The following is a 25419-nucleotide window of genomic DNA, read 5'->3' on the forward strand; positions in this document are numbered from 1 at the left end:
AGGATGTTTTCAGACTTGTGGGAGGGGGGAGCTCCTCTACAGCAGGAGGTTGGAGGCCTCTCTGCTGATGGGGTGGTGTACATTAAGGCAGTAACACCTCTCAAAATGGACGGGTCAGACGTAGGGGCGACCGGAGGAAGGGATGCGTCGGCCCAACTTACTGACCTAAGGTCCCCTGAAGTATACGACAGTACGTAAACCGAGTGGAGCTGACACCCAGATAGAGAGCATCTTGGGGGTTCCCCGTACTGTGACTGTGACGTGTAATTGCCAGTAGCAACCACTAGGACTAAGTCTAATGTTGTGCAGACTGAAACTCGGACACAAGGGAATGACAGTGCTTCACAAGGTGAAGATGGCTAAACTCCAGGAGTGAAGTCAGACACTGTTAGAAAGGGGGACCGCTGGTCCCAGGATGCCGATTGGGTGGTGGTGACTCCCATTCAGACGGTGACGACAGTGGAAAAGAGTGCAGTTATACTGACTCAAGTTTAAATAGCAAGTGTTCCTCTCATCGCCGGAGGCGTAAGGGCCAAAAAGGGGCTGAACAAACTGCACCCTCAGACAAAATTGAAGTGCTGCCGGAGAAGCTGGCCAATTCGACCGAGGTCACACGACAACTAGAGGAACTAATCGACAAACTGACACAGGAACTGTGCACCTGAAAAGAGTGAGCTGACAATTTCCACCAGGTAGAAGCACATGTCCAAAGCTTGGAGAAAGAGTGTGAAGAGGTCTGTCAACAGCTGGCGAAGGAAAAGTTTGAAGGTGGCGAGTATGGAAGTTGCCAATTCTGCGCAGTTGGCGCAGGTGCGCCATCTGGAGTCCGAGCTTGCGGCAGTCAAGGCCCAGTTTGGAGAGAAGGAAGCACAGGAGGTCCAGGACCTCATTAAAAAGTGCTCTGGTGAGAAGAAAAAGGTTTCAGATTTAAAGGCCAAACTAAAGGCAATTAAAGAGCATGACATACAAGAAAAGGCCCTGAGACAAACGGCTGAGCACAGAGTGGATGAGCTGGAGAAGGAAGTCTCTGAGCTCAGAGGTCACCTGTCAACGTGGCAAAGTGTGAATAAGGCCTTAAGAGAAGACGTGGAAGTGATCAGAGAAGCAGTGAGAGGTCTTCCACAAGAGGAGGCATTGGTGGTTGAAGACTTACAGTGGCCGTGTCTGTGGGATAACAAGGCGGAGTTACAAATGCCTATCTTAGCGAGGGCGCCTGAAGAGTGTAAAACTGACCAAGCGAGAGACCCTGGGGTCAGAAACAGAGCACTTAGTGGAATTGCCCTAACTTCCATACCAATGATCCCTTTAAGAGACCCTGGGGCCAGAACCAGAGCGTTGAGTGGAACTGTCCTAATTCCATACTGGGGATCCCTGTAAGAGAGGCCTGGGGTCAAAAACAAAGCGCTGGATTCCATACCAATGATCCCTTTAAGAGAGGCCTGGGGTCAGTATCAGAGCGCTGAGGGATTTGCCCTAACTTCCACACCGGAGATCCCTTTAAAGGGGAAGATGTGTCTATGGGATGAAGGATGTGTGATGGGTATATGAGCACGGGAGGGTGGGATTAATTTCTGTCATGTGCTCTCTGCTCCATTTTGGGGGGCAGACAATTTTTCCCACCATGTCAGTGTCTGCTGAGGTTTTGTCAAGTGTGAAAACTGTTGCTCATAGCAACCAATCACAGCTCAGCTTCTTTTAAACAGCTCTGGTGAAATGCAAGATGCTTCGTGATTGGTTGGTGATACACACACATACATTCAATTTTATATATATATAGATATAGATGATATGTATGTATATATATATATATATAAATAATAATAATCTTTATTTTTATATAGCGCTAACATATTCCGCAGCGCTTTACAGTTTGCACACATTTTTATCACTGTCCCCGGTGGGGCTCACAATCTATATTCCCTATCAGTATGTCTTTGGAGTGTGGGAGGAAACCGGAGTGCCCGGAGGAAACCCACGCAAACACAGGGAGAACATACAAACTCCTTGCAGATGTTGTCCTTGGTGGGATTCGAACCCAGGACTGCAGCGCTAACCACTGAGCCACCAGTATATATATATATATATATATATATACAGTATATATATATGTGTGTGTGTTTTGAAGAATATTTAGTTTTAAAACGCTGTGTCAATGACAGAGAACTGCTGTATGTAAAACCTCATGTTAGCATCGCATTGCATACGGATCGCATATGGATACTAGATGCGAGGAAAGCGCATCATCGCATTGCAAACGGATTACATACGGATCACCATACGGAGAACACTCCTGCGATTCTTGGCCGTCAAAATCGGACCGATTTTTTTATACGTTAAGTCTAATGGAGATCACTGTATAGTGTGAAAGGGTTCTGAACACTCTACTGGGCCCTTTTTATTCTGGAAATCAGTAGTTTTTCATGTTGTGATCGTCTCACATGTACAGTCATGGCCAAAAGTATTGACACCCCTGCAATTCTGTCAGATAATATTCAGTTTCTTCCTGAAAATGATTGCAAACACAAATTCTTTGGTATTATTATCTTCATTTAATTTGTCTTAAATGAGAAAACACAAAAGAGAAAGAAGCAAAAAGCAAAACATTGATCATTTTACACAAAACTCCAAAAATGGGCCAGACAAAAGTATTGGCACCCTCAGCCTAATACTTGGTTGCACAACCTTTAGCCAAAATAACTGCGACCAACCGCTTCCAGTATCTATCAATGAGTTTCTTACAATGCTCTGCTGGAATTTTAGACCATTCTTCTTTGGCAAACTACTCCAGGTCCCCGATATTTGAAGGGTGCCTTCTCCAAACTGCCATTTTTAGATTTCTCCACAGGGGTTCTATGGGATTCAGGTCTGGACTCATTGCTGGCCACCTTAGAAGTCTCCAGTGCTTTCTCTCAAACTATTTTCTAGTGCTTTTTGAAGTGTGTTTTGGGTTATTGTCCTGCTGGAAGACCCATGACCTCTGAGGGAGACCCAGCTTTCTCACACTGGGCCCTAAATTATGCTGCAAAATTTGTTGGTAGTCTTCTGACTTCATAATGCCATGCACACGGTCAAGCAGTCCAGTGCCAGAGGCAGCAAAGCAACCCCAAAACATCAGGGAACCTCCGCCATGTTTGACTGTAGGGACCGTGTACTTTTCTTTGAATGCCTCTTTTTTCTCCTGTAAACTCTATGTTGATGCTTTTGCCCTAAAAGCTCTACTTTTGTCTCATCTGACCAGAGAACATTCTTCCAAAATGTTTTAGGCTTTTTCAGGTAAGTTTTGGCAAACTCCAGCCTGGCTTTTTTATGTCTCGGGGTAAGAAGTGGAGTCTTCCTGGGTCTCCTACCATACAGTCACTTTTCATTCAGACGCCGACGGATTGCACGGGTTGACACCGTTGTACCCTCGGACTGCAGGGCAGCTTGAACTTGTTTGGATGTTAGTGGAGGTTCTTTATCCAACATCCGCACAATCTTGCGTTGAAATCTCTTGTCAGTTTTTCTTTTCCGGCCACATCTAGGGAGGTTAGCCACAGTGCCATGGGCTTTAAACTTCTTGATGACACTGCACACGGTAGACACAGGAACATTCAGGTCTTTGGAGATGGACTTGTAGCCTTGAGATTGCTCATGCTTCCTCACAATTTGGTTTCTCAAGTCCTCAGACAGTTCTTTGGTCTTCTTTCTTTTCTCCATGCTCAATGTGGTACACACAAGGACACAGGACAGAGGTTGAGTCAACTTTAATCCATGTCAACTGGCTGCAAGTGTGATTTAGTTATTGCCAACACCTGTTAGGTGCCACAGGTAAGTTACAGGTGCTGTTAATTACACAAATTAGAGAAGCATCACATGATTTTTCGAACAGTGCCAATACTTTTGTCCACCCTCTTTGTTATGTTTGGTGTGGAATTATATCCAATTTGGCTTTAGGATAATTCTTTTTGTGTTTTTTCATTTAAGACAAATTAATTCAAGATAATAATACCAAAGAATTTGTGTTTGCAATCATTTTCAGAAAGAAACTGAGTATTATCTGACAGAATTGCAGGGGTGTCAATACTTTTGGCCATGACTGTATCTATGACACCTCTTAAGATCACTTTGGCTGGATTTCCTCTTTATCTATAAATATTAGGTAGCTGCGAGCCAATCTATCTGTCCTGACTCAACCATACACAGGAGCAGACGGCTGGGCAAAGCGTTCCTGTATTTTCTAGGAGTACAAAATTGTTGGAAATCCAACAGTCTGAATCCTTCTCTCCCCCTATATCATGTGGCTGGGGAGAATTGGGAAGCCTCCATACACATTAGATTGTTGGCTGATCTGGTTGCTCATTGATTAGCCTTGTTGTGCTGGTGTCCAAATCCAACCAAGAACCACATCTGCACCGATTTTTTTTGTTACCCCATGTTTGCGTGGGTAAGGCTACTTTCACACTTGCGTTTTTTTGCGCTGCGTGCGCAGTGCAAACGCGCATAAAAATGCATCATGCGTTTTTAATGCGCTTTCTTGTTTTTTGTGCATGGTTTTTACCTAAAACCACATGCGTTTTTAAACGCTGACGTGCGCATGACTATGCGCACGTCAGCGCTCCCATAGACTTTAATGTGTTTTTGGGTGAATTCCGTGCGTATTGTGTGCGCATGCATTTTTTTGAGACAGGTCGGACGCACAAAAAATGCAACAGGTTGCATTTTGTGCGCCTGGGCACACACTACAAAAAAACGCATGCGCATACAAACGGGTACAAACGCATGACAATGCGCACCCATGTTAAATATAGGAAAAAACGCATGCGCATGTTTGCACAAAAACGCAGCGCAAAAAAACGCAAATGTGAAACCAGCCTTATATCTGGGTTCTCTGGTTTACTGCCACACACAAGAGAAATACTGGCAGGGAATTAAGATTGTGAGTCCCAATGGAGACACTGATGCTGGAAATTGCTGTGGAATATGATTGTGCTGTATAAGTGAGCAAAATAAATCAAATCTGATTATATCGGTTGGGTTGGGTTTGGCTGTCTTCAGTCAAATGGGTCACTGCATATTGATTTTTTTTCATTAAAGTTCACATTCAACCACACAAATTTAGAAATGCCCTCACTACGTGGGCTACAAGCATGTAAGGTTTTTGAAGACTCTATCCAGAAAATTCATCTCTTGTTATTTCTTTTCGTGATGTATAGCAATGATGATGTTGAACAAATGGATAATATATGAATAGTTTACAGCCTTACCTGATAACATGTTGGAGATGATCTTGGTTACGTCACTCATGGCTGACTGCAGTTGTGCATTCTGGGCTGGTGTAAGTAGAGCACTCTCTCCTGGCAGATACCAAGGGGTCACCCTGAGAGGCAACTTAGGTTCCCATGTTGTACTACGTCTAAATATTCTAGTATGGGGAACGACAGCTGGGGAAGACACTACATCAGTATCTTGCTGTACGGAGTCATGGAGACAAACTGAATAGCACAATTGTACTATTAAAAATAAGTAATAACTACTGATGACCACATTTGACATGGGGAAACAAAATATGGTCAGGATGGTAAGAAACTAGCAGACTACAGACATTAAAATATATACATACATTCTAGAGATCCTGAGACAGCTTCATATATGGGACTAATACTGGTCACTGATCCAAATACACAATAATAATAAAGGAGATCCTCTCAGCTGTCCTTCCTGCCTGTCTCCTCTATCTTCTATCATCTGCAGGCTTTGGATGAACAATGCCAAACAAAAAGTGGTGGAACTGGTTTCTATAGCTCTGGAAGTTAATGATCTAGAGAGAGTGTGAGGGGCAGAGAGCGTGAAAGAGGAGGGGATCTGGTGAGGAAGCATGGAAGACACTGAGCATGAAAGGAAGAGATAGTGATGAAGCTGAAGTTCCTAGGAAAAACACGGCCTCCTCTAATATCGAAAAGCGTTCTTGTTCGATTGAGTACGCTGGAATTAGTGTTTGTTAAAACTATGCGGTTAATCTTCCCATAACCTGCTATATGTATGTCTAGATAAATAATAATACGTTTGCTATGTACATTAGATTAGGTTGGTCAAACCAGTTGATTTTGATGGAATTGGACATTTTAATACATATATGGCAAAAGTCCAAAACAAATGCAGCATGAGGCATCCTGGCTTTCACCATGCCTGCCCTTTATCCCCCTGTCTGACAGTTTCTTAAGCCCCTCTATCCAAAGTAATAGTCATGCACCAACAGCCGATCCATACATGTGTAACGAGCGGCACGTCGGTCCTTGCTCGGGACGAGAAAATAGCGCTGCTATGAATGACTCAAAACTCAATATGAAGGTAAACCAACTTTTCTTTATATCTACTGCAAAGAATGACAGAATTTTCTCTGCCAACACAATATGTGCCACAACAGCCACAACTCAAACAATACAAGTTATGCCGCCTGAGAGACCCCAAGTGTCAGCTTCACAGAAAGGATTCAGACTACCCCAACGCTATTCCACTCCCTCCCTTATCTGTAACGCGGCTACACTGGGTTATACTGTGCCTGTGACACGTGGTCCTCTCAGGAATACAATCTTACACCCGCCTCCCGACTAATGTATAAATCACGGGTACCCGTTTATTTCCCAATATCTACTATATAATAGTCTAACTAATTGTTTCTGTCTGTCTCTCTGTTAGTAACGGAAATCCCGAGTCGCTGATTGGTCGCGCCCGGCCGCGACCAATCAGCGACAGGCGCAGTCTGGCCGCGAATCCGGCGTCGCTGATTGGTCGCGGCCGGCCGGGCGCAACCAATCAGCGACGGGCGCAGTCCGGCCGCGAATTGGCGCAGAATTCGAACGACGCACACCACCCCTACCATCGGGAGATCTACATACATATTCTAGAATACCCGATGCGTTGAATCGGGCCACCATCTAGTATATAATTATCATTATGTAAACTATGGGGCAGGTCACTGAGGGTTCAGTGACCTGTCAGCAGTCTTCATTATGAATAGCTATACAGAGCACCACATGAAGACACCCCCACAGTCCACCCCGAAGCACCAGCATATCTTTGACTCAAAACTGAAAATAAAGATTAAGCAACCACAAGAGGGATTTAATCAACCAAGGTATCATTTTAATCAGTATAACGGCGCCGACCTGACACTGTCTGTAGGTTACTGTGCACAATCCTGCTGACAGGTTCCCTTTAAATTAGATAATTTGCCTTCTTTTCTGAATTTCTGTCTACGGATCACCATAAAAAAAACACAAAAAACCCAAGCAACAATTATGCGGCAAAAACTGAAATCAATATCAAACCACCAGAAACAATACAGTATAAATTGCCAATAGAATGTAAATTTTATTATAAATAATTAGAAAAAATTATACATAATAGAACAACAACAGAAAATAATACCAGAGATACTGCTATCCAAACAGGGAGCCATATTACATGTTGCCCAAAATTAGATAAATAATATGGTTTCAAATCCAGGATAAATTAAATCATTATATTACCATAGTACAACTATAGCAAGCATAGCCTGCACCTATATCCATGGAGACCGATATGTCGGTAACTACCACTAGCATAGTACAGCACAACTTACCAGTGTAGACTATCACAAGTGTGAAACTAATTAGATGGACATAGTCTGATATAGAAAGAAACACAAACGGGCACTTACATAGTTAAAGTAGATTACAATGGTGTCCCTGTCGCCCCAACACACGTTTCGCTTTTTCGTCAGGAGCCGTGTCTTTTGGCGGGATGAGTGGCCATTATATAGTAGGGGCAGCCAATCAAAATGACAAGTAATACAGGTGTCATGTAATTAAACTGTGGAACTGCTGTGCTGAATATTACCATTTCCTGCCATTACGGCGCAAGTGCCACTGACGTCACTCTGCAGGAAATGGACGGCAAGCTCGCGGCTGTGGAACGCAAGCTGCATTGCGCAGTCATGGAGACGGCGCATGCGCAGCTGCATCCTGAGGGCTGCTCACCCGACAGTCTCAGAATGATGGAGCGGGACATTCGCACTGGCAAGGAAAGTGCACAGTGATTTTCTAGGGCAGTATATTAATTAAAAAAAATAATTATAAAGGAATATACCCAGCAGGACTATATAATAGCAAATATATTAACAAACAACTCTTATATATAACATTATACATGTGACATACTTCTTAATAAATATTAATCTGAATATCAAAATTAGATAATAATCAAATTAAAGTGATATATGGCCCTAAGTGATAATCATAATTAAATACAAAATTATGTGTATTATAAATATTTAAATTAGAATTATACAGTTATTATCCACTTTTATTAATACATACATTATCTATTTAATTCTATATACCGTAAATAATTACATCCAAATCTGTACTACAAATATAAAGTATATATCATCAAACTTCCCTATCTCAAATATTAAGTAAGATTAAGGGACCAGAAGAGTTTTAGCAAAAATAATAAATTTTATTATACAATAATTAAAAACAGAAACAGAGTATCAATGCTAACGCAGGCAGTGGTAGATATAAATCATAGCATCTACAATAAAAAATAGGGGTTTTTTAGTTCCTCCTTTTACAATATTCAGTAACAGGTCACATCCAATGCATTTATAATCAATCTAGCGTGTTACTAAACCATGGAAAGTAATGCATAATTCTTATTCCAAATCTAGATAACACACACCACGTTGAATATAGATAAACTCAGCTAAAATAGGCATAAAAAGCGTTGCTGCATAATATGCATTGCAACAAGAAGCGGTTTTCACCGCATAAATAATCAATTACAAAATGCTGCGCTAAAGAAGCTAAGTGAGTACAAGGACTATTAACTGTGCACGTAATGATCAACTAGTACTGCGAATCACCGCCTTCCATAGCGTGGCAAAGATTAAGTGAGCACATACATCATTGACATTGCATAAAATAAGCGAGGATTAACTCGCTATACATATTACAAAGGCGAGTGCAGACTATTGTATATTCAACATTGTAGAATGCAAATTAATGCATGTTATACTAAACAATGGAGTAACACTTACAGTGTGGTAGCTGACTACTGCCGCTGCCTGCCGTCTCTACGCGCGTTACGCCTTGGCTTCCTCAGGAGACGTAATTAGTGAAAGCCCCGGAATTAGTATATATAATGTCGCTGAACAATGGGCAATGACACAGATCAGGTGTAATCCTGATTAAACGCATGCGCAATATCTAAATCACCGGACTCCTCATTCAAAGGTCTGAAAATATGTGACGCATGCGCTGATCTCTCCCGACTGGGTAAATTAGAGATTCTCCTTCCACGCTCAAGGGGAGCGAATGGGTCCCGCTGTGTAACAGCGGGATACCACGCGCGCACCTGGTGAGCATATCTGGAGATCTCGAGTAGGGAGAATCCTGGGCATGCGTACCAATCAGACTGAAAAACTAACTACAAGTGAGATGATACTAAATGTGAACAATGTGTATATAAATACAAATACAACATAAAATAAATAAATAATGAACCAAATGTGTATGGATCGAAACAGTATAAAACTGAAATTTACGAACCCTGATAACACTGATGACTAGTGCTTAGACAATTATATTAATGTCACATATAAAACTTACAATTTTGGGTGAACGGTAATAAAGTACACATAACTAAGACAAAATAAACTATAACGATAACATCCCGAACATTCGATAAGGGCGAAAATTTTCGAAGTCATCGTCTTCATAAATAAAGCCTTCTTTTTTTCTGTGTAGGATGAAACATGATCCACGAACAACAGCAGACTGAATAGAGGTGAGTCAGATGATAAGATAGCGAACTAAACTAAAAATAAAAAATTAAAAGATTAATACAACCGAAGCAAGAATAAACTAAAAATACTCAATATAAGATATTTTATAAAAAGGGTCCAAAACCATTGTTCTCATTTAGACCAACTGGTATCATCGTGTTAAGCCTGTAAATCCATCTGCTTTCTACCTGTGAAAGAGTTTGAAATAAATTTCCACCCCTCATGCCCAACGATACCTGATTAATTAATTGCAAAAACACGAAGGTCATCAGCTCGAGAGTGATGGAATGTATAAAAATGTCTCGGTAATGTCTTCAATTGGTCCAAATCTTTGCCCTCTTTAGATTTGTCGATGTCTCGAACATGCTCACGGATTCTGATTCTAAGCTCTCTTGTAGTCATTCCTATATAGATTTTTTTACAAGGACAACTTGCGTAATATATCACGCCCTTAGACGAACATGTAAGGCATTTTCTGATAGAAAAAGTCTTAGAATGATCTGAGTTTTGAAATGTATTCATTTTTAGTGTATTAGAGCATGCTTTACAATTTCGGCACGGATAAAATCCTTGGAGTTCCCCAAAGATACCTTTTTGTATTTTTTCGTTGGGGGCTAGATAACTCCTCACAAGTAGATCAGAGAGATTTTTTTATCTTTTAGCTGTAATACAAGGTCTAGCTGGCAATGTCTTTTTCAAGATGGGATCTATTTGTAATACATGCCAGTGTTTGTTGATTATACTGGTAACGTTATCCCATTGGTCATTGAAAGGTGTGATTAAACGAACTTGATTATTATCCCTAGGTTTGGAACTTCTCTTATATAATAATTGATCCCTAGGGATTTCTTGTACCCTATTGTAGGCTCTACGGATCTGCCTATGACCATATCCTCTTTCTCTGAATCTAGAGTATAGATCTACAGCTTGATTTTGATATGTCCTATCTGAAGAGCAAATTCTTTTTGCACGCAAATATTGCCCTACTGGAATTGACCGTATAGTAGATTTTAAATGAGAGGACTTAGCATGTAAGATTGAGTTGGTAGCCGTGGGTTTTCTGTATATATCAGTAGATACGGATCCATCATTATTAACTAGAATATCGATATCAAGAAAATTAACTCTCCTCCCATAAGAATAAGTAAGTTTGATGTTCAAGTTATTATCATTTAATGCAGACATAAATGTTTTTAAATCGTCTATCGAACCCTCCCATACAAATAACACATCATCTATATATCTCATCCAATTATGGGCCTTTTCTGCATTAATAACAGGAGAACATTGAAAAATTTCCCTCTCCCAAAAACCTAAAAATAGATTGGCATACGGCGGAGCACATGCCGCCCCCATGGCTGTACCTTGTGTTTGCAAAAATATTTGTTCTTTAAATAGAAAGCAATTGTGCATCAGAATAAATTCTAACAAAATTGCTATAAAGGCTGCCAATGGGGGATCCAGGTTACTATTTCTCAAAAACCAGGAGGTAGCTCTCAGTCCCTGGTCATGGCGAATGGAAGTGTATAACGCCTCTACATCAGCCGTGACCAGGATCATGTCTTCCCCTAAATGTAACTGATCCAACCTCCGTAACGCCGCAGTTGTATCTAGAATATGGGAGGGCAGAGTAGTCACCAGCGGCTTTAGATAGTAATCAACTATCTGACAAATTGTTTCATTAAGTCCTTCCTTTCCGGATACGATAGGGCGGCCGGGCGGATCCTCAATATTCTTATGTATTTTTGGAATCAAATATAAAGTAGGCATTTTAGGTTTAAAAGATTGTACAAAATCCAACAGCGATTTAGGGATAATACCCTTCTCATATGCCTCTAAAAGAATATCATTTAGTTCTTTATGATATACAGGAAGGGGACTATAAGCCAATTTTTTATAACAATTAATGTCAGATAGTAATTTGTAAGCCTGTTTTTCATAAAGGTCTCGTGGCCATAAAACTAAATTGCCGCCTTTATCGGCTCTTTTAAAGATTACATCTTTCCAATCTTGCATTTCCATGATAACTTTTCTATCATTCTTAGTAGTTGGGCTAGTATGATGATTTTTCTTAAGCTCCTCTATGTCATGAGTAACCAATCTAACAAATGTTGAGATTAGGAAATTTTTTTGATTTGTTGAATAAGGAAACGGGAAAAGAACTCACCGCTTCCACAGGATTGCTCTCTTCTGCTAAAGATTCTAAAATCTCCAAAGCAGCTTTTTCTTCCTCAGAATTGAGTGATAATCCCATAGTATTTTTCTCATGGAATCTCTTTAATATCAATTTTCTCGCAAATAAGTGAACATCTTTTATGACCGTGAAGGAATCTAGTTGTTGAGAAGGAGAGAAGGATAAGCCTTCTTCTAACAGTTCAATCTGTTAATTAGATAAAATATGTGAGGATAAATTAATTACCTTAGGTTTATCCCATATTCTAGATACAACTGCGGCGTTACGGAGGTTGGATCAGTTACATTTAGGGGAAGACATGATCCTGGTCACGGCTGATGTAGAGGCGTTATACACTTCCATTCACCATGACCAGGGACTGAGAGCTACCTCCTGGTTTTTGAGAAATAGTAACCTGGATCCCCCATTGGCAGCCTTTATAGCAATTTTGTTAGAATTTATTCTGATGCACAATTGCTTTCTATTTAAAGAACAAATATTTTTGCAAACACAAGGTACAGCCATGGGGGCGGCATGTGCTCCGGCGTATGCCAATCTATTTTTAGGTTTTTGGGAGAGGGAAATTTTTCAATGTTCTCCTGTTATTAATGCAGAAAAGGCCCATAATTGGATGAGATATATAGATGATGTGTTATTTGTATGGGAGGGTTCAATAGACGATTTAAAAACATTTATGTCTGCATTAAATGATAATAACTTGAACATCAAACTTACTTATTCTTATGGTAGGAGAGTTAATTTTCTTGATATCGATATTCTAGTTAATAATGATGGATCCGTATCTACTGATATATACAGAAAACCCACGGCTACCAACTCAATCTTACATGCTAAGTCCTCTCATTTAAAATCTACTATACGGTCAATTCCAGTAGGGCAATATTTGCGTGCAAAAAGAATTTGCTCTTCAGATAGGACATATCAAAATCAAGCTGTAGATCTATACTCTAGATTCAGAGAAAGAGGATATGGTCATAGGCAGATCCGTAGAGCCTACAATAGGGTACAAGAAATCCCTAGGGATCAATTATTATATAAGAGAAGTTCCAAACCTAGGGATAATAATCAAGTTTGTTTAATCACACCTTTCAATGACCAATGGGATAACGTTACCAGTATAATCAACAAACACTGGCATGTATTACAAATAGATCCCATCTTGAAAAAGACATTGCCAGCTAGACCTTGTATTACAGCTAAAAGATAAAAAAATCTCTCTGATCTACTTGTGAGGAGTTATCTAGCCCCCAACGAGAAAATACAAAAAGGTATCTTTGGGGAACTCCAAGGATTTTATCCGTGCCGAAATTGTAAAGCATGCTCTAATACACTAAAAATGAATACATTTCAAAACTCAGATCATTCTAAGACTTTTTCTATCAGAAAATGCCTTACATGTTCGTCTAAGGGCGTGATATATTACGCAAGTTGTCCTTGTAAAAAAATCTATATAGGAATGACTACAAGAGAGCTTAGAATCAGAATCCGTGAGCATGTTCGAGACATCGACAAATCTAAAGAGGCCAAAGATTTGGACCAATTGAAGACATTACCGAGACATTTTTATACATTCCATCACTCTCGAGCTGATGACCTTCGTGTTTTTGCAATTGATCAGGTATCGTTGGGCATGAGGGGTGGAAATTTATTTCAAACTCTTTCACAGGTAGAAAGCAGATGGATTTACAGGCTTAACACGATGATACCAGTTGGTCTAAATGAGAACAATGGTTTTGGATCCTTTTTATAAAATATCTTATATTGAGTATTTTTAGTTTATTCTTGCTTCGGTTGTATTAATCTTTTAATTTTTTATTTTTAGTTTAGTTCGCTATCTTATCATCTGACTCACCTCTATTCAGTCTGCTGTTGTTCGTGGATCATGTTTCATCCTACACAGAAAAAAAGAAGGCTTTATTTATGAAGACGATGACTTCGAAAATTTTCGCCCTTATCGAATGTTCGGGATGTTATCGTTATAGTTTATTTTGTCTTAGTTATGTGCACTTTATTACCGTTCACCCAAAATTGTAAGTTTTATATGTGACATTAATATAATTGTCTAAGCACTAGTCATCAGTGTTATCAGGGTTCGTAAATTTCAGTTTTATACTGTTTCGATCCATACACATTTGGTTCATTATTTATTTATTTTATGTTGTATTTGTATTTATATACACATTGTTCACATTTAGTATCATCTCACTTGTAGTTAGTTTTTCAGTCTGATTGGTACGCATGCCCAGGATTCTCCCTACTCGAGATCTCCAGATATGCTCACCATGTGCGCGCGTGGTATCCCGCTGTTACACAGCGGGACCCATTCGCTCCCCTTGAGCGTGGAAGGAGAATCTCTAATCTACCCAGTCGGCAGAGATCAGCGCATGCGTCACATATTTTCAGACCTTTGAATGAGGAGTCCGGTGATTTAGATATTGCGCATGCGCTTAATCAGGATTACACCTGATCTGTGTCGTTGCCCATTGTTCAGCGACCTTATATATACTAATTCCGGGGCTTTCACTAATTACGTCTCCTGAGGAAGCCAAGGCGTAACGCGCGTAGAGACGGCAGGCAGCGGCAGTAGTCAGCTACCACACTGTAAGTGTTACTCCATTGTTTAGTATAACATGCATTAATTTGCATTCTACCATGTTGAATATACAATAGTCTGCACTCGCCTTTGTAATATGTATAGCGAGTTAATCCTCGCTTATTTTATGCAATGTCAATGATGTATGTGCTCACTTAATCTTTGCCACGCTATGGAAGGCGGTGATTCGCAGTACTAGTTGATCATTACGTGCACAGTTAATAGTCCTTGTACTCACTTAGCTTCTTTAGCGCAGCATTTTGTAATTGATTATTTATGCGGTGAAAACCGCTTCTTGTTGCAATGCATATTATGCAGCAACGCTTTTTCTGCCTATTTTAGCTGAGTTTATCTATATTCAATGTGGTGTGTGTTATCTAGATTTGGAATAAGAATTATGCATTACTTTCCATGGTTTAGTAACACGCTAGATTGATTATATATGCATTGGATGTGACCTGTTACTGAATATTGTAAAAGGAGGAACTAAAAAACCCCTCACTATTTTTTATTGTAGATGCTATGATTTATATCTACCACTGCCTGCGTTAGCATTGATACTCTGTTTCTGTTTTTAATTATTGTATAATAAAATTTATTATTTTTGCTAAAACTCTTCTGGTCCCTTAATCTTACTTAATATTTGAGATAGGGAAGTTTGATGATATATACTGTTTGCTGAGTTGTGCTATTACTCGTTTCCCATATTGGTAGGGGATATCTTGTTAATTTACAAATATAAAGTGCATATTATAAAAGGTGCTTTAGTGATAAGTATACACATCCTGATTGGGTATACAGAATAACATTTAAAATATAATTCCCATTATTTTCACACACTTCCACAAGAATGAGTCCATCAAAGGATGATTGAAAAAAATATATATATTCATATGTGCAAAAGCTCAACAGAGGATGCTTCCAGGTGAAAACTGATAAGCGCATACTGTCCATCCAAATAATACCGAGGCCTGTATTACAAAAAGAAAAATATTTAGGAAAATAAAAAATATAATAAATTAATCAGTCTTCATTTATTTATTTTGTAATTTATTATTCATCATGGGGAAGACTGCTGACTTGACTGATGTCCAGAAGGCACAAAAGGTCATTGCTAAAGAAGCTGGCTGTTCACAGAGTGCTGTATCCAAGCATGTTAATGGAAAGTTGAGTGGAAGGTGTGGTATAAAAAGATGCACACGCAACCGAGATAACCGCAGCCTTGAAAGGATTGTAAAGAAAAGGCCATTCAAATATTTGGGGGAGATTCACAAGGAGTGGACTGCTGCTGGAGTCATTGCTTCAAGAGCCACCACACACAGATGTATCCAGGACATGAGCTACAAGTGTCGCATTCCATGTGTCAAGCCACTCATGACCAATAGACAAAGCCAGAAGCGTCTTACCTGGGCCAAGGAAAAACAGAACTGAACTGTTACTCAGTATTCCAAGGTGTTGTTTTCAGATGAAAGTAAATTTTGCATTTCATTTGGAAATCAAGGTCCCAGAGTCTGGAGGAGGGTGGAGAGGCACACAATCCAAGCTGCTTGAGGTCTAGTGTGAAGTTTCCACAATCAGTGATGGTTTGGGGAGCCATGTCACCTGCTGGTATAGGTCCACTGTGTTTTATCAAGTCCAAAGTCAGAGTAGCTGTCTACCAGGAAATTTTAGAGCACTTCACGCTTCCCTCTGCCGACAAGCTTTTTGGAGATGGAAATGTCATTTTCCAGCAGGACTTGGAACCTCTCCACACTGCCAAAAGTACCAATACCTGGTGTAAAAACAACAGTATCACTGCGCTTGATTGGCCAGCAAACTCGCCTGACCTTAACCCCTTAGAGAATCTATGGAGTATTGTCAAGAGGAAGATGAGACACTAGACCCAACAATGCAGATTATCTGAAGGCTGCTATTAGAGCAACCTGGGCTTCCATAACACCTCAGCAGTGCCACAGGCTGATCGCCTCCATGCCACACTGCATTGATACAGTAATTGATGCAAAAGGAGCCCCGACCAAGTATTGAGTGCATTTATTGAATATACATTTCAGTAGGCCAACATTTCGGATTTTAAAATAATTTTTCAAGCTGGTGTTATAAAGTATTCTAATTTACTGAGATAATGACTTTGTGATTTTCATTGGCTGTAAGCCATAATCATCAACATTAACAGAAGTAAACACTTCAAATAGATCACTCTGTAATGACTCTATATAATATATGAGTTTCACTTTTTGTATTGAAGAACTGACATAAGTTAACTATTTGATGATATTCTAATTTTGTGAGAAGCACCTGTATGTGACCATAATGAATACTCATTTCCAGCAGATGATACTGATCTTGTTATGGAAATATATATGTATATGTATTTCATATAGATCTCACTTGCCTGCTATAGGCTATATACTGCTATATACTCATGTACTCTTATATATTCTTATATGCACACAGATACATATTCACAGTTTGAACCTTGTAACTAGTTGGTGGAAATGACCTACTGCCCCCCCATGAGATAGTCTGGGGAGCAGATGGTATTTTATGATAGCATTGTCTTGTGATATTTGTCCCAGACATAGAAAGAGGAAGTTTAGGCCAGATGTGCCAGCCAATATCAGAACATTGCTGACATTGTAAGACAAAGAGCAGTATATCATCTGACGCTTAAGTCACCTTAGTTCGACGCCCATATATGTTTATGCATTAAAACTGACCAATTAGCTAAGAAGTAAAGCCTCTATGTTAATGAGTAGCCACTCCTTTTCTGTACAACTGATAAAACCAAGTATATTCAATAAAACTTCCAGAGTTTTGCTGGGAGGTATTGCTGCCACCCAAGTCTGGCGTCTTTCCTTCTTTGAGCGCTCAGTAAGACTCTGTCTAATTTGGGCAGGCCACAGTACGCACAGGGGTAAATTTACCCAACTATAAATTTCCACATCAATTTGAGACAACAAGAAACAGAAAAAGATGTCAAAATGCAAGAACTTGACTTGGACTCTGAAAAAAATTGGGGGCCAAATTTAAAAATATTGTGAAGTGGATTGGATTTGAAAAAGTTTGGAAGATGAGGCCCTGTACCACGACTACCGCGTACACATGGATGGTACAATAAAATTGCTAATGGTAATTAAATGAGTTCATTTTACATTCTTTTGTAAATTTCTGTCTACAGATCACCATAAACAGCCCAAATCTGTCAATGAGCGTATGGAAAGAAGCTGTCATGTTGTGGATTGTGCAAGAGGTGTAATACTGACACAGTAGACCAGCCTGTATTATGGACATGCTGCGCCAGCCAGTATTATGGACATGCGGCACCAGCCTGTATTACGAACACGCTTCATCAGGCTGTATTACTGACATGCTGCACCAGCCTGTATTACGGTCACACTGCACCAGGCTGTATTACTGGCACGCTGCTTCAGCCTTTATTACGGACACTATGCACCAGGCTATATTATAGACACGATACATCAGCCTGTATTACGGACATACTGCACTAGTCTGTATGGGGGGCACGCTACACCAGCCTGTGCAGCATGGTGGCTCAGTAGTTAGCACTAAAGCCTTGCAGTGCTGGGGTCCTATGTTCAAATCCCACCAAAACAACATCTGCAGGGAGTTTGTTTGTCATTTCCATGTTTCCTCCTGGTTCTCCGGTTTCCTCCCACACTCCAAAGACATGCTGATGGGGAATTTAGATTTTGAGTCCCATTGGGGACAGCGTCGATAATGTCTGAAAAGCGCTGTGGAATTAATGGCGCTATATAAGTGAGTAAAATTAAATAAATATTACGGACACTCTACACCAGCCTGTATTATGGTCATACTGCACCATGCTGTATTACGCACACACTGTACGAATCTGTTATGGTACTCCACACACTCTTATGAATCATAGAATCATAGAATCATAGAATCGTAGAGTTGGAAGGGACCTCCTGGGCCATCTGGTCCAACCCCCTGCTCAAAGCAGGATTCGCTAAATCATCCCAGTCAGATGTCTGTCCAGCCTCTGTTTGAAGACTTCCATTGAAGGAGAACTCACCACTTCTCGTGGCAGCCTGTTCCACTCATTGATCACTCTAACTGTCAAAAAGTTTTTTCTAATATCTAATCTGTGTCTCCTCCCATTCAGTTTCATCCCATTGCTTCTAGTCTTTCCTTGTGCAAATGAGAATAAAGTTGAGCCTTCTACAATGTGACAGCCCTTTAGATATTTGTAGACAGCAATTAAGTCTCCTCTCAGTCTTCTCTTTTGCAAACTAAACATTCCCAAATCCTGCAACCTTTCCTCATAAGACAGGGTTTGAAGACCGGTCACCATTCTGGTCGCTCTTTTCTGAACTTGCTCCAGTTTGTTGATGTCTTTTTTAAAATGTGGTGCCCAAAACTGGACACAATATTCCAGATGAGGTCTGACCAAAGAGGAGTAGAGGGAAATAATGACTTCACGTGATCTAGACTGTATGCTTCTGTTAATACATCCTAGAACTGCATTTGCCTTTTTTGCTGCTGCATCACACTGTTGACTCATATTCAGTCTGTGATCTATTAGTATACCCAAGTCTTTTTCACATGTGCTGTCACTTAGCCCTATTCCTCCCATTCTATATATGCTTTTTTCATTTTTATTGCCCAGATGTAGTACTTTGCATTTCTCCCTGTTAAAAACCATTCTGTTAGTTACTGCCCACTTCTCCAGTTTATTTAAATCTTTTTGAATCCTCTCTCTCTCTTCTCTAGTATTAGCTATCCCTCCTAGCTTTGTGTCATCAGCAAATTTAATCAGTTTACCCTCAATTCCTTCATCTAAATCGTTGATAAAGATGTTGAACAATACAGGGCCCAGGACAGAGCCCTGTGGTACCCCACTTGACACATTCTTCCAACTGGATGTGCAGCCATTTACGACCACTCTTTGGGTCCGATCACTAAGCCAGTTATGAATCCACCTAACAGTTGCCTTGTCCATTCCATACTTAGTCATTTTTTCAATAAGGATTGTATGAGAGACTTTGTCAAATGCTTTGCTGAAGTCAAGATATACTATATCTACAGCATTTCCTTGATCCACCCAATCAGTGATACCGTCATAGAAGGAAATTAAGTTAGTCTGACATGACTTATTAGTTACAAACCCATGCTGACTCTGTTTGATCACTTCATTCTTATCCAGGTATTGACTTACATGTTGTTTAATAATTTGTTCAAAGATCTTTCCTGGTATAGAAGTCAGACTCACCGGCCTATAGTTGCCTGGGTCCACCTTCTTCCCCTTTTTGAAGATAGGAACAACATTTGCTCTTCTCCAGTCTTCTGGCACTTCTCCTGTTCTCCAAGAATTTTCAAAGATTATGGAGAGTGGTTCAGAAATTTCTTCTGCTATCTCCTTCAGTACTCTGGGGTGTAATTCATCTGGACCTGGAGACTTGAATTCATTTAGGTTAGCTAAGTGTTTCCTCACTATCTTTCTGTTTATAGATATCCTGGATTCTTCTATTCCCTTAATAGGACAGTGAATAACAGTTGGTGTTACATTTCCTTTCTGAGAGAAAACAGATGCAAAATAGGAATTTAAAAGTTCAGCCTTCTCAACATCCTGTCTTACCACTGTACCCAGGCTGTTAGGGCACCAGGAATCAGAATGGTGGAGCAACATGTGATGCGTCCTTTATGGCTGTGATTGGGTCGGAAACCTTAGACCTTGTTGATTTATTGTGCTGCAGCCTGAACAATAACACGGACTTAGAAGTAGGTAAGTGTCAGGGTCCTGACAGCGCCGGCGTACAGCCTTCGCTAAGCAGGGACTCACCCGCACCGTAGGGACCCCTGGGGACAAGAACAGCCGGAAAATAAAGATGCACAGGACCTGAGTGTAGAAGTTTAGCAAGCCGGCACAGGACCTACGGTCATGTGAATGGTCATGTGACTGCAAGGGGGTGGGGCTTAGCATCCTGCTTTCAGAGAAGGTAGAAAACTCAGAGTCAGGAAAAGCAGAGGTCAAGCACAATACAGGCAAGCGAGGTACAGGAGGGATAAACAGACGGAAGGTCAGACAAAGCCAAAGGTCATACACAAGATATCAGTACAGTACCAGGGATGAGACAGAACGGATAGTCAGGGCCAAGCAGAGATCAAAAACCAAACAGACGTAGAAGGTACCAAGCAGAATCCAAAGCAATATCCAGAGAACAGACCGAGTCACACACAGAGAATCAAGCAACCAGAACACAGCAAAAACACACTCAGGGGTCACCACACAATGCCAAGGGCGAAAGTATAACTGACGGGGGATGGGAGCTTCCTGAGGCTATAAGAAGCCTCCCCAGAACCAATGAGAGGCCATCATAATAGGTTCCAGGTGTGCAGGTGAGAGTTTGCACTGAGATCAGAACATTAACCCCAGAAGTGCCGGTCACCCAGCACTGGCATCATGACAGTAAGATCCTGTCATACTTTTATAATAGTAAGTGGCACAAAACTGTGTTCTCAACACATTTGTTAAAAAAAAAAGATAACGTGTCCAATTCCTAGCTATAGCAAATGTTTTCCTGCTGCAATTTGTTTACTGTAGGATGAAATATTGATGAGCCATGTCCCTTTATTTAGAGGGTTGGGACTTCACTCTGAAGGTGGAACTGATCAGCAGAAGACTATCCCTTGTGTTTTCTGCAGGACTTCTAAAAGACTGAGTCAGGGACATGGACATCATTCTTCATACTTAGGGCAGGTGTTGTTAACACTTTTGACCTGGCTTCTGAGTTTGGGCTCCCTCTGGTGGTTGCTGCTAGTAATGGAGCTGGTCTAGCTGACAGAAGTCAATCACCTGAGCAGGATGATTGGAGGTCAGGTGTTACAGACAGGGGAAATTTAAGTGAACAACCTTCCCTCAGCTCTTGCCGGTGATTTGGTTTGCTTCCTGAGCATATTTTAAAGTCTGCTTGACTCCTGCTCCGTCCTGCATCTTTAAGATAAGTTATTTGTCTTCTTGAATCTTTTTTGCATTGGATGCATTTTTGCTTGTCTCTGATTTTTGCTTAGCTGGTGTGAGTTCAGCCTGGTTCCCTGTTGGGACCTGTGCTGGACTCTGTTCCATCTGCCATAGCGTATGTTAGTCTTTTTAGTAAACAGTTCACACCAGAGTTCTGATTTAGTGGGGGAGAGGTTGTGTGGCCTCAGTATTTTTGCATATCAGACGTGTTGGATTTTTCTTAGAGTGTTTTGCGTGATTGCAGACAGTATCCTTTCCTGTCCTGTTCTATCTAGACAGTTTGGGCCCCATCATTTGCTTACTCTAATTTCTGCCTGTGTTTTGTGCCTCATCTTGTCTCACCGGCAATATATGTTTGGGGGCTATCTATTCCTTTGGGGTTCTACTCTGGGGCAGCTTAGCTTTCCCATTTCTCTTTTTAGGCTTAGTTAATTCTGTGGCTGTGCCGAGATGTCTAGGGCATCATAGGTATGTCCCAATGCTAATTCTGGTTGTGTTGTCGGTTGAGGGGTCTGCAATCCGCTAAGCTACCAACCTCTCTCGTTATCTGGTTGCCTAGTCTATTCCCCCGTTATCCTCCTTGGTTACCTAATCATGACAGGCAGGTGCAGATGACCCTATTTTCAACCTGAGTGTGATCTGACAAAATATTGGATCGCACTCGGATCAATGTTATTCTATGGGGCCATGCATATATATGTTGGTTTTTTTTCCAGAACAGAGAGAAACAATCACAACATGCCCAAGTTTGATCCGATATTAGGATCGCACTCAGCCATAAAAAGTGAAAGAGTGTGTGGGGAATATTGGACTGCACTTGGAAGACATCTTAGTGCAGTCCGGTTTCCATGGACTGACACAATAGAGAAGATGGGGAAATTTTTTTCTCCATCTTCTCATCTGATAGAATCGGATCACACTAGTCTAACACTCTAATCAGAGTGTGATTGGCATAATCTACCCGATTCTCTTGAATGAGAGACTCTGTGGTCGTCTGCACTAGCAAACAGTGGTGGAAACGATATTTTTAGTGAAATGTATGCATTCATTTAAGGTGTAATCTGCTGTTTTACATAGCCTATGCCAGGTTGTGTCCTGTTGATGAATCTGTGAGACTAATTAACATTTATCAAGGTGTAATGTATCATTGCTTATAGCTTTTGTCACATTGCGACCTCCTAAATGTAGTACAGTGCTGCTCCAGGATAAGAAACCTCGCCTATTGTGTTTGGTATCGTTAAAGATATTTTCTGCTTCTAGCCACATGGGGTTTTTTTTGCCTTCCTCTGGATCAACATGATAGGGCAAGTTAGGATAGGATATGGGTTGAACTAGATGGACTTAAAGTCTTCCTTCAACCTTAATAACTACAGTATGTTACTATGTTAGTCTTTAGCTCCAATTATATTGTATTTTATACACTATAAAGTCCGGTCTAGAGTGAAATGGCCTCAGACTGTACATCTCTGGCAATTTAGCATAGACATCATTACTCGAGCTAGTCAGTTTAGCATTTTCTTTCCGAAAGCTTCGCTCATCTGACCTCTGTATTTCTCTGTGCCTGAGCTGTTGTTTACTCTGCCCGGTATAATCTCCGAAAATGGCCCACACTGTCTCCTCTTGTTTGATCATGTGTACAGCACATGCAAACTGACAGCAGAAAGGTAATTAATTGGTCAAGCTAATCTAACCATCCATTTCATTGAAGGGACTGTGTTTTAACCCATTGCTAAAAACAAAACACTAATTTAACTCTCAAGCTAAATTTCCACGATGAGTATTTGGTGCGTATTTTTGCTGCACATATAAAGGCAGTTTTACAGTACCATTAAAGTGGATGGGATATAAAGAAATCTCATGCCCACTGTGCAAAAAAGCACAGCAAAAACTGAGCAAAACTGAGGAAAAACTCAGCAAAAACTGATTATGGTGTGTTTTGAAATCAGCAGCTTGTCAATTCTCTTGCAGCAAATGTTTATTTTTGGATTTTCCCCATTGACTTGAATGAGATGAGGAAAATCAGCAGGTGAAAACATACCTATAGTTTTTCTCCTAAGTCATACTTCAAGGCTCATGAAAGGGTTAATATTGACTTGTAGGATTGCTACTTTGAATTGCTGGCACCAGAGTTCAAGTCCTCTTCTTCTCTGAAGAAACAATTTGCATATTTGATTTCCCAAAGGAGCATGCAAGTCATGGCATGTAAGTCTCCTCATACTGGCATGCCATACTGGGCATGTCAGTCTCCAAAAGGCGAAACCTTACCCTTTAGATTCAAAACCATACGTCCCAACTTTTGAAGAAGGGAAAGAGGGACAAAGGCTGCAGAGAGAGAAAGAAAGAAAGAGGGGAAAGAAAGAACAGAAAGAAAGAAAAAGAAAGAGGAAAAAAGAAAGAACAGAGAGAAAGAGAGAAAGAAAGATGGGAAAGAAAGAACAGAGAGAGAGAAAGAACAGAGCGAAAGAAAGAAAGAAAGAGGGGAAAGGGGAAAGAGAGAGAAAGAAAGGAAGAACAGAGAGAGAGAAAGAACATAGAGCGAAAGAAAGATTAGAGAGAGAAAGAAAGAAAGATTAGAGAGAGAAATAAAGAGGGGAAAGAAAGAGAAAGAAAGAACAGAGAGAAAGAGAAAGAAAGAGGGGAATAAAAGAAAGAACAGAGAGAGAGAAAGAAAGAAAGAAAGAAAGAAAGAGGGGAAAGAACAGAGAGAAAGAAAGAGGGGAAAGAGATAAAGAAAGAACAGAGAGAAAGAAGAAAGAAAGAAAAAGAACAGAGAGAGAAAGAAAGAGTGGACAGAAAAAAAGAACAGAGAGAGAAAAAGAATGAAGGGAAAGAAAGAACAGAGAGGGAGAGAGAGAAAGAAAAAGGGGAATAAATAAAGAACAGAGAGAGAAAGAAAAAAGAAAGAGGGGAAAGAAAGAACAGAGAGAGAAAGAAAGGGGAAAGAAAGAACACAGAGAGAGAAAGAAAGATGGGAAAGAAAGAAAGAAGGGAAAGAAAGAACAGATAAAGAGAAAGAAAGAGAAAGAAAGAACTGAGAGAGAGAAAGAAAGAACAGTGAGAGAAAGAACAGAGAGAAAGAAAGAAGAAAGCAAAAAAACAGAGAGAGAAAGAAAGAGTGGACAGAAAAAAGAACAGAGAGAGAAAAAGAAAGAGGGGAAAGAAAGAACAGAGAGGGAGAGAGAGAAAGAAAGAGGGGAAAGAAATAAAGAACAGAGAGAGAAAGAAAGAAATAAAGAAAGAGGGGAAAGAAAGAACAGAGAGAGAGAAAGAAAGAGATAGGGGAAAGAAAGAACAGAGAGAGCGAAAGAAAGATGGGAAGGAAAGAAATATGGGAAAGAAAGAAAGATGGGAAAGAAAGAACAGAGAGAGAAAGAAAGAACTGAGAGAGAGAAAGAGAGGAAATAAAGAACATAGAGAGAGAGAGAAAGAAAGAAAGAAAGAACAGAGAGAAAGAAAGACGGGAAAGAAAGAGAACAGAGCAAAAGAAAGAACAGAGAGAGAGGAAGGAAGAACAAAGCGAGAAAGAAAGAACAAAGAGAGAAATAAAGGAAGATTATAGAGAGAAAGAAAGAAAGATTAGAGAGAGAAAGAAAGGGGAAAGAAAGAACAGAGCAAAAGAAAGAACAGAGAGAGAGAGAAAGAAAAAATGAAAGATTAGAGAGAGAAAGAAAGAACAAAGAGAGAAAGAAACAGAGAAAGAAAGATTCTATAAAGATACTATAGCAGCCTGGCTGCCATTGTAATGCCCACCTGAGCCTCCCGGTGCCGGACATATCATGATCTGCTCACATGGCCGGCATCCCCAATTTCAAGGTAATCCCGCTGTC

The 25419-nt window shown here is 40.4% G+C and overlaps 1 protein-coding gene across 1 annotated transcript in view; it reads right to left on the reverse strand.

Moving 5' to 3' along the window:
* Nucleotides 1–5532, reverse strand: part of CIROP (ciliated left-right organizer metallopeptidase) — a 59597-nt gene extending 54065 nt beyond the window's left edge. Inside the window, exon 1 of the mRNA XM_073575458.1 lies at nucleotides 5244–5532. Within this exon, the coding sequence (XP_073431559.1) occupies nucleotides 5244–5532 (289 nt within the window). The remainder of the gene's footprint in view (nucleotides 1–5243) is intronic.
* Nucleotides 5533–25419: the final 19887 nt, after the last annotated feature.

This window comes from Dendrobates tinctorius, unplaced genomic scaffold (genome assembly GCF_039654945.1).
Source record: "Dendrobates tinctorius isolate UK_male_01 unplaced genomic scaffold, ASM3965494v1 ptg000044l, whole genome shotgun sequence".
NCBI lineage: Eukaryota > Metazoa > Chordata > Amphibia > Anura > Dendrobatidae > Dendrobates > Dendrobates tinctorius.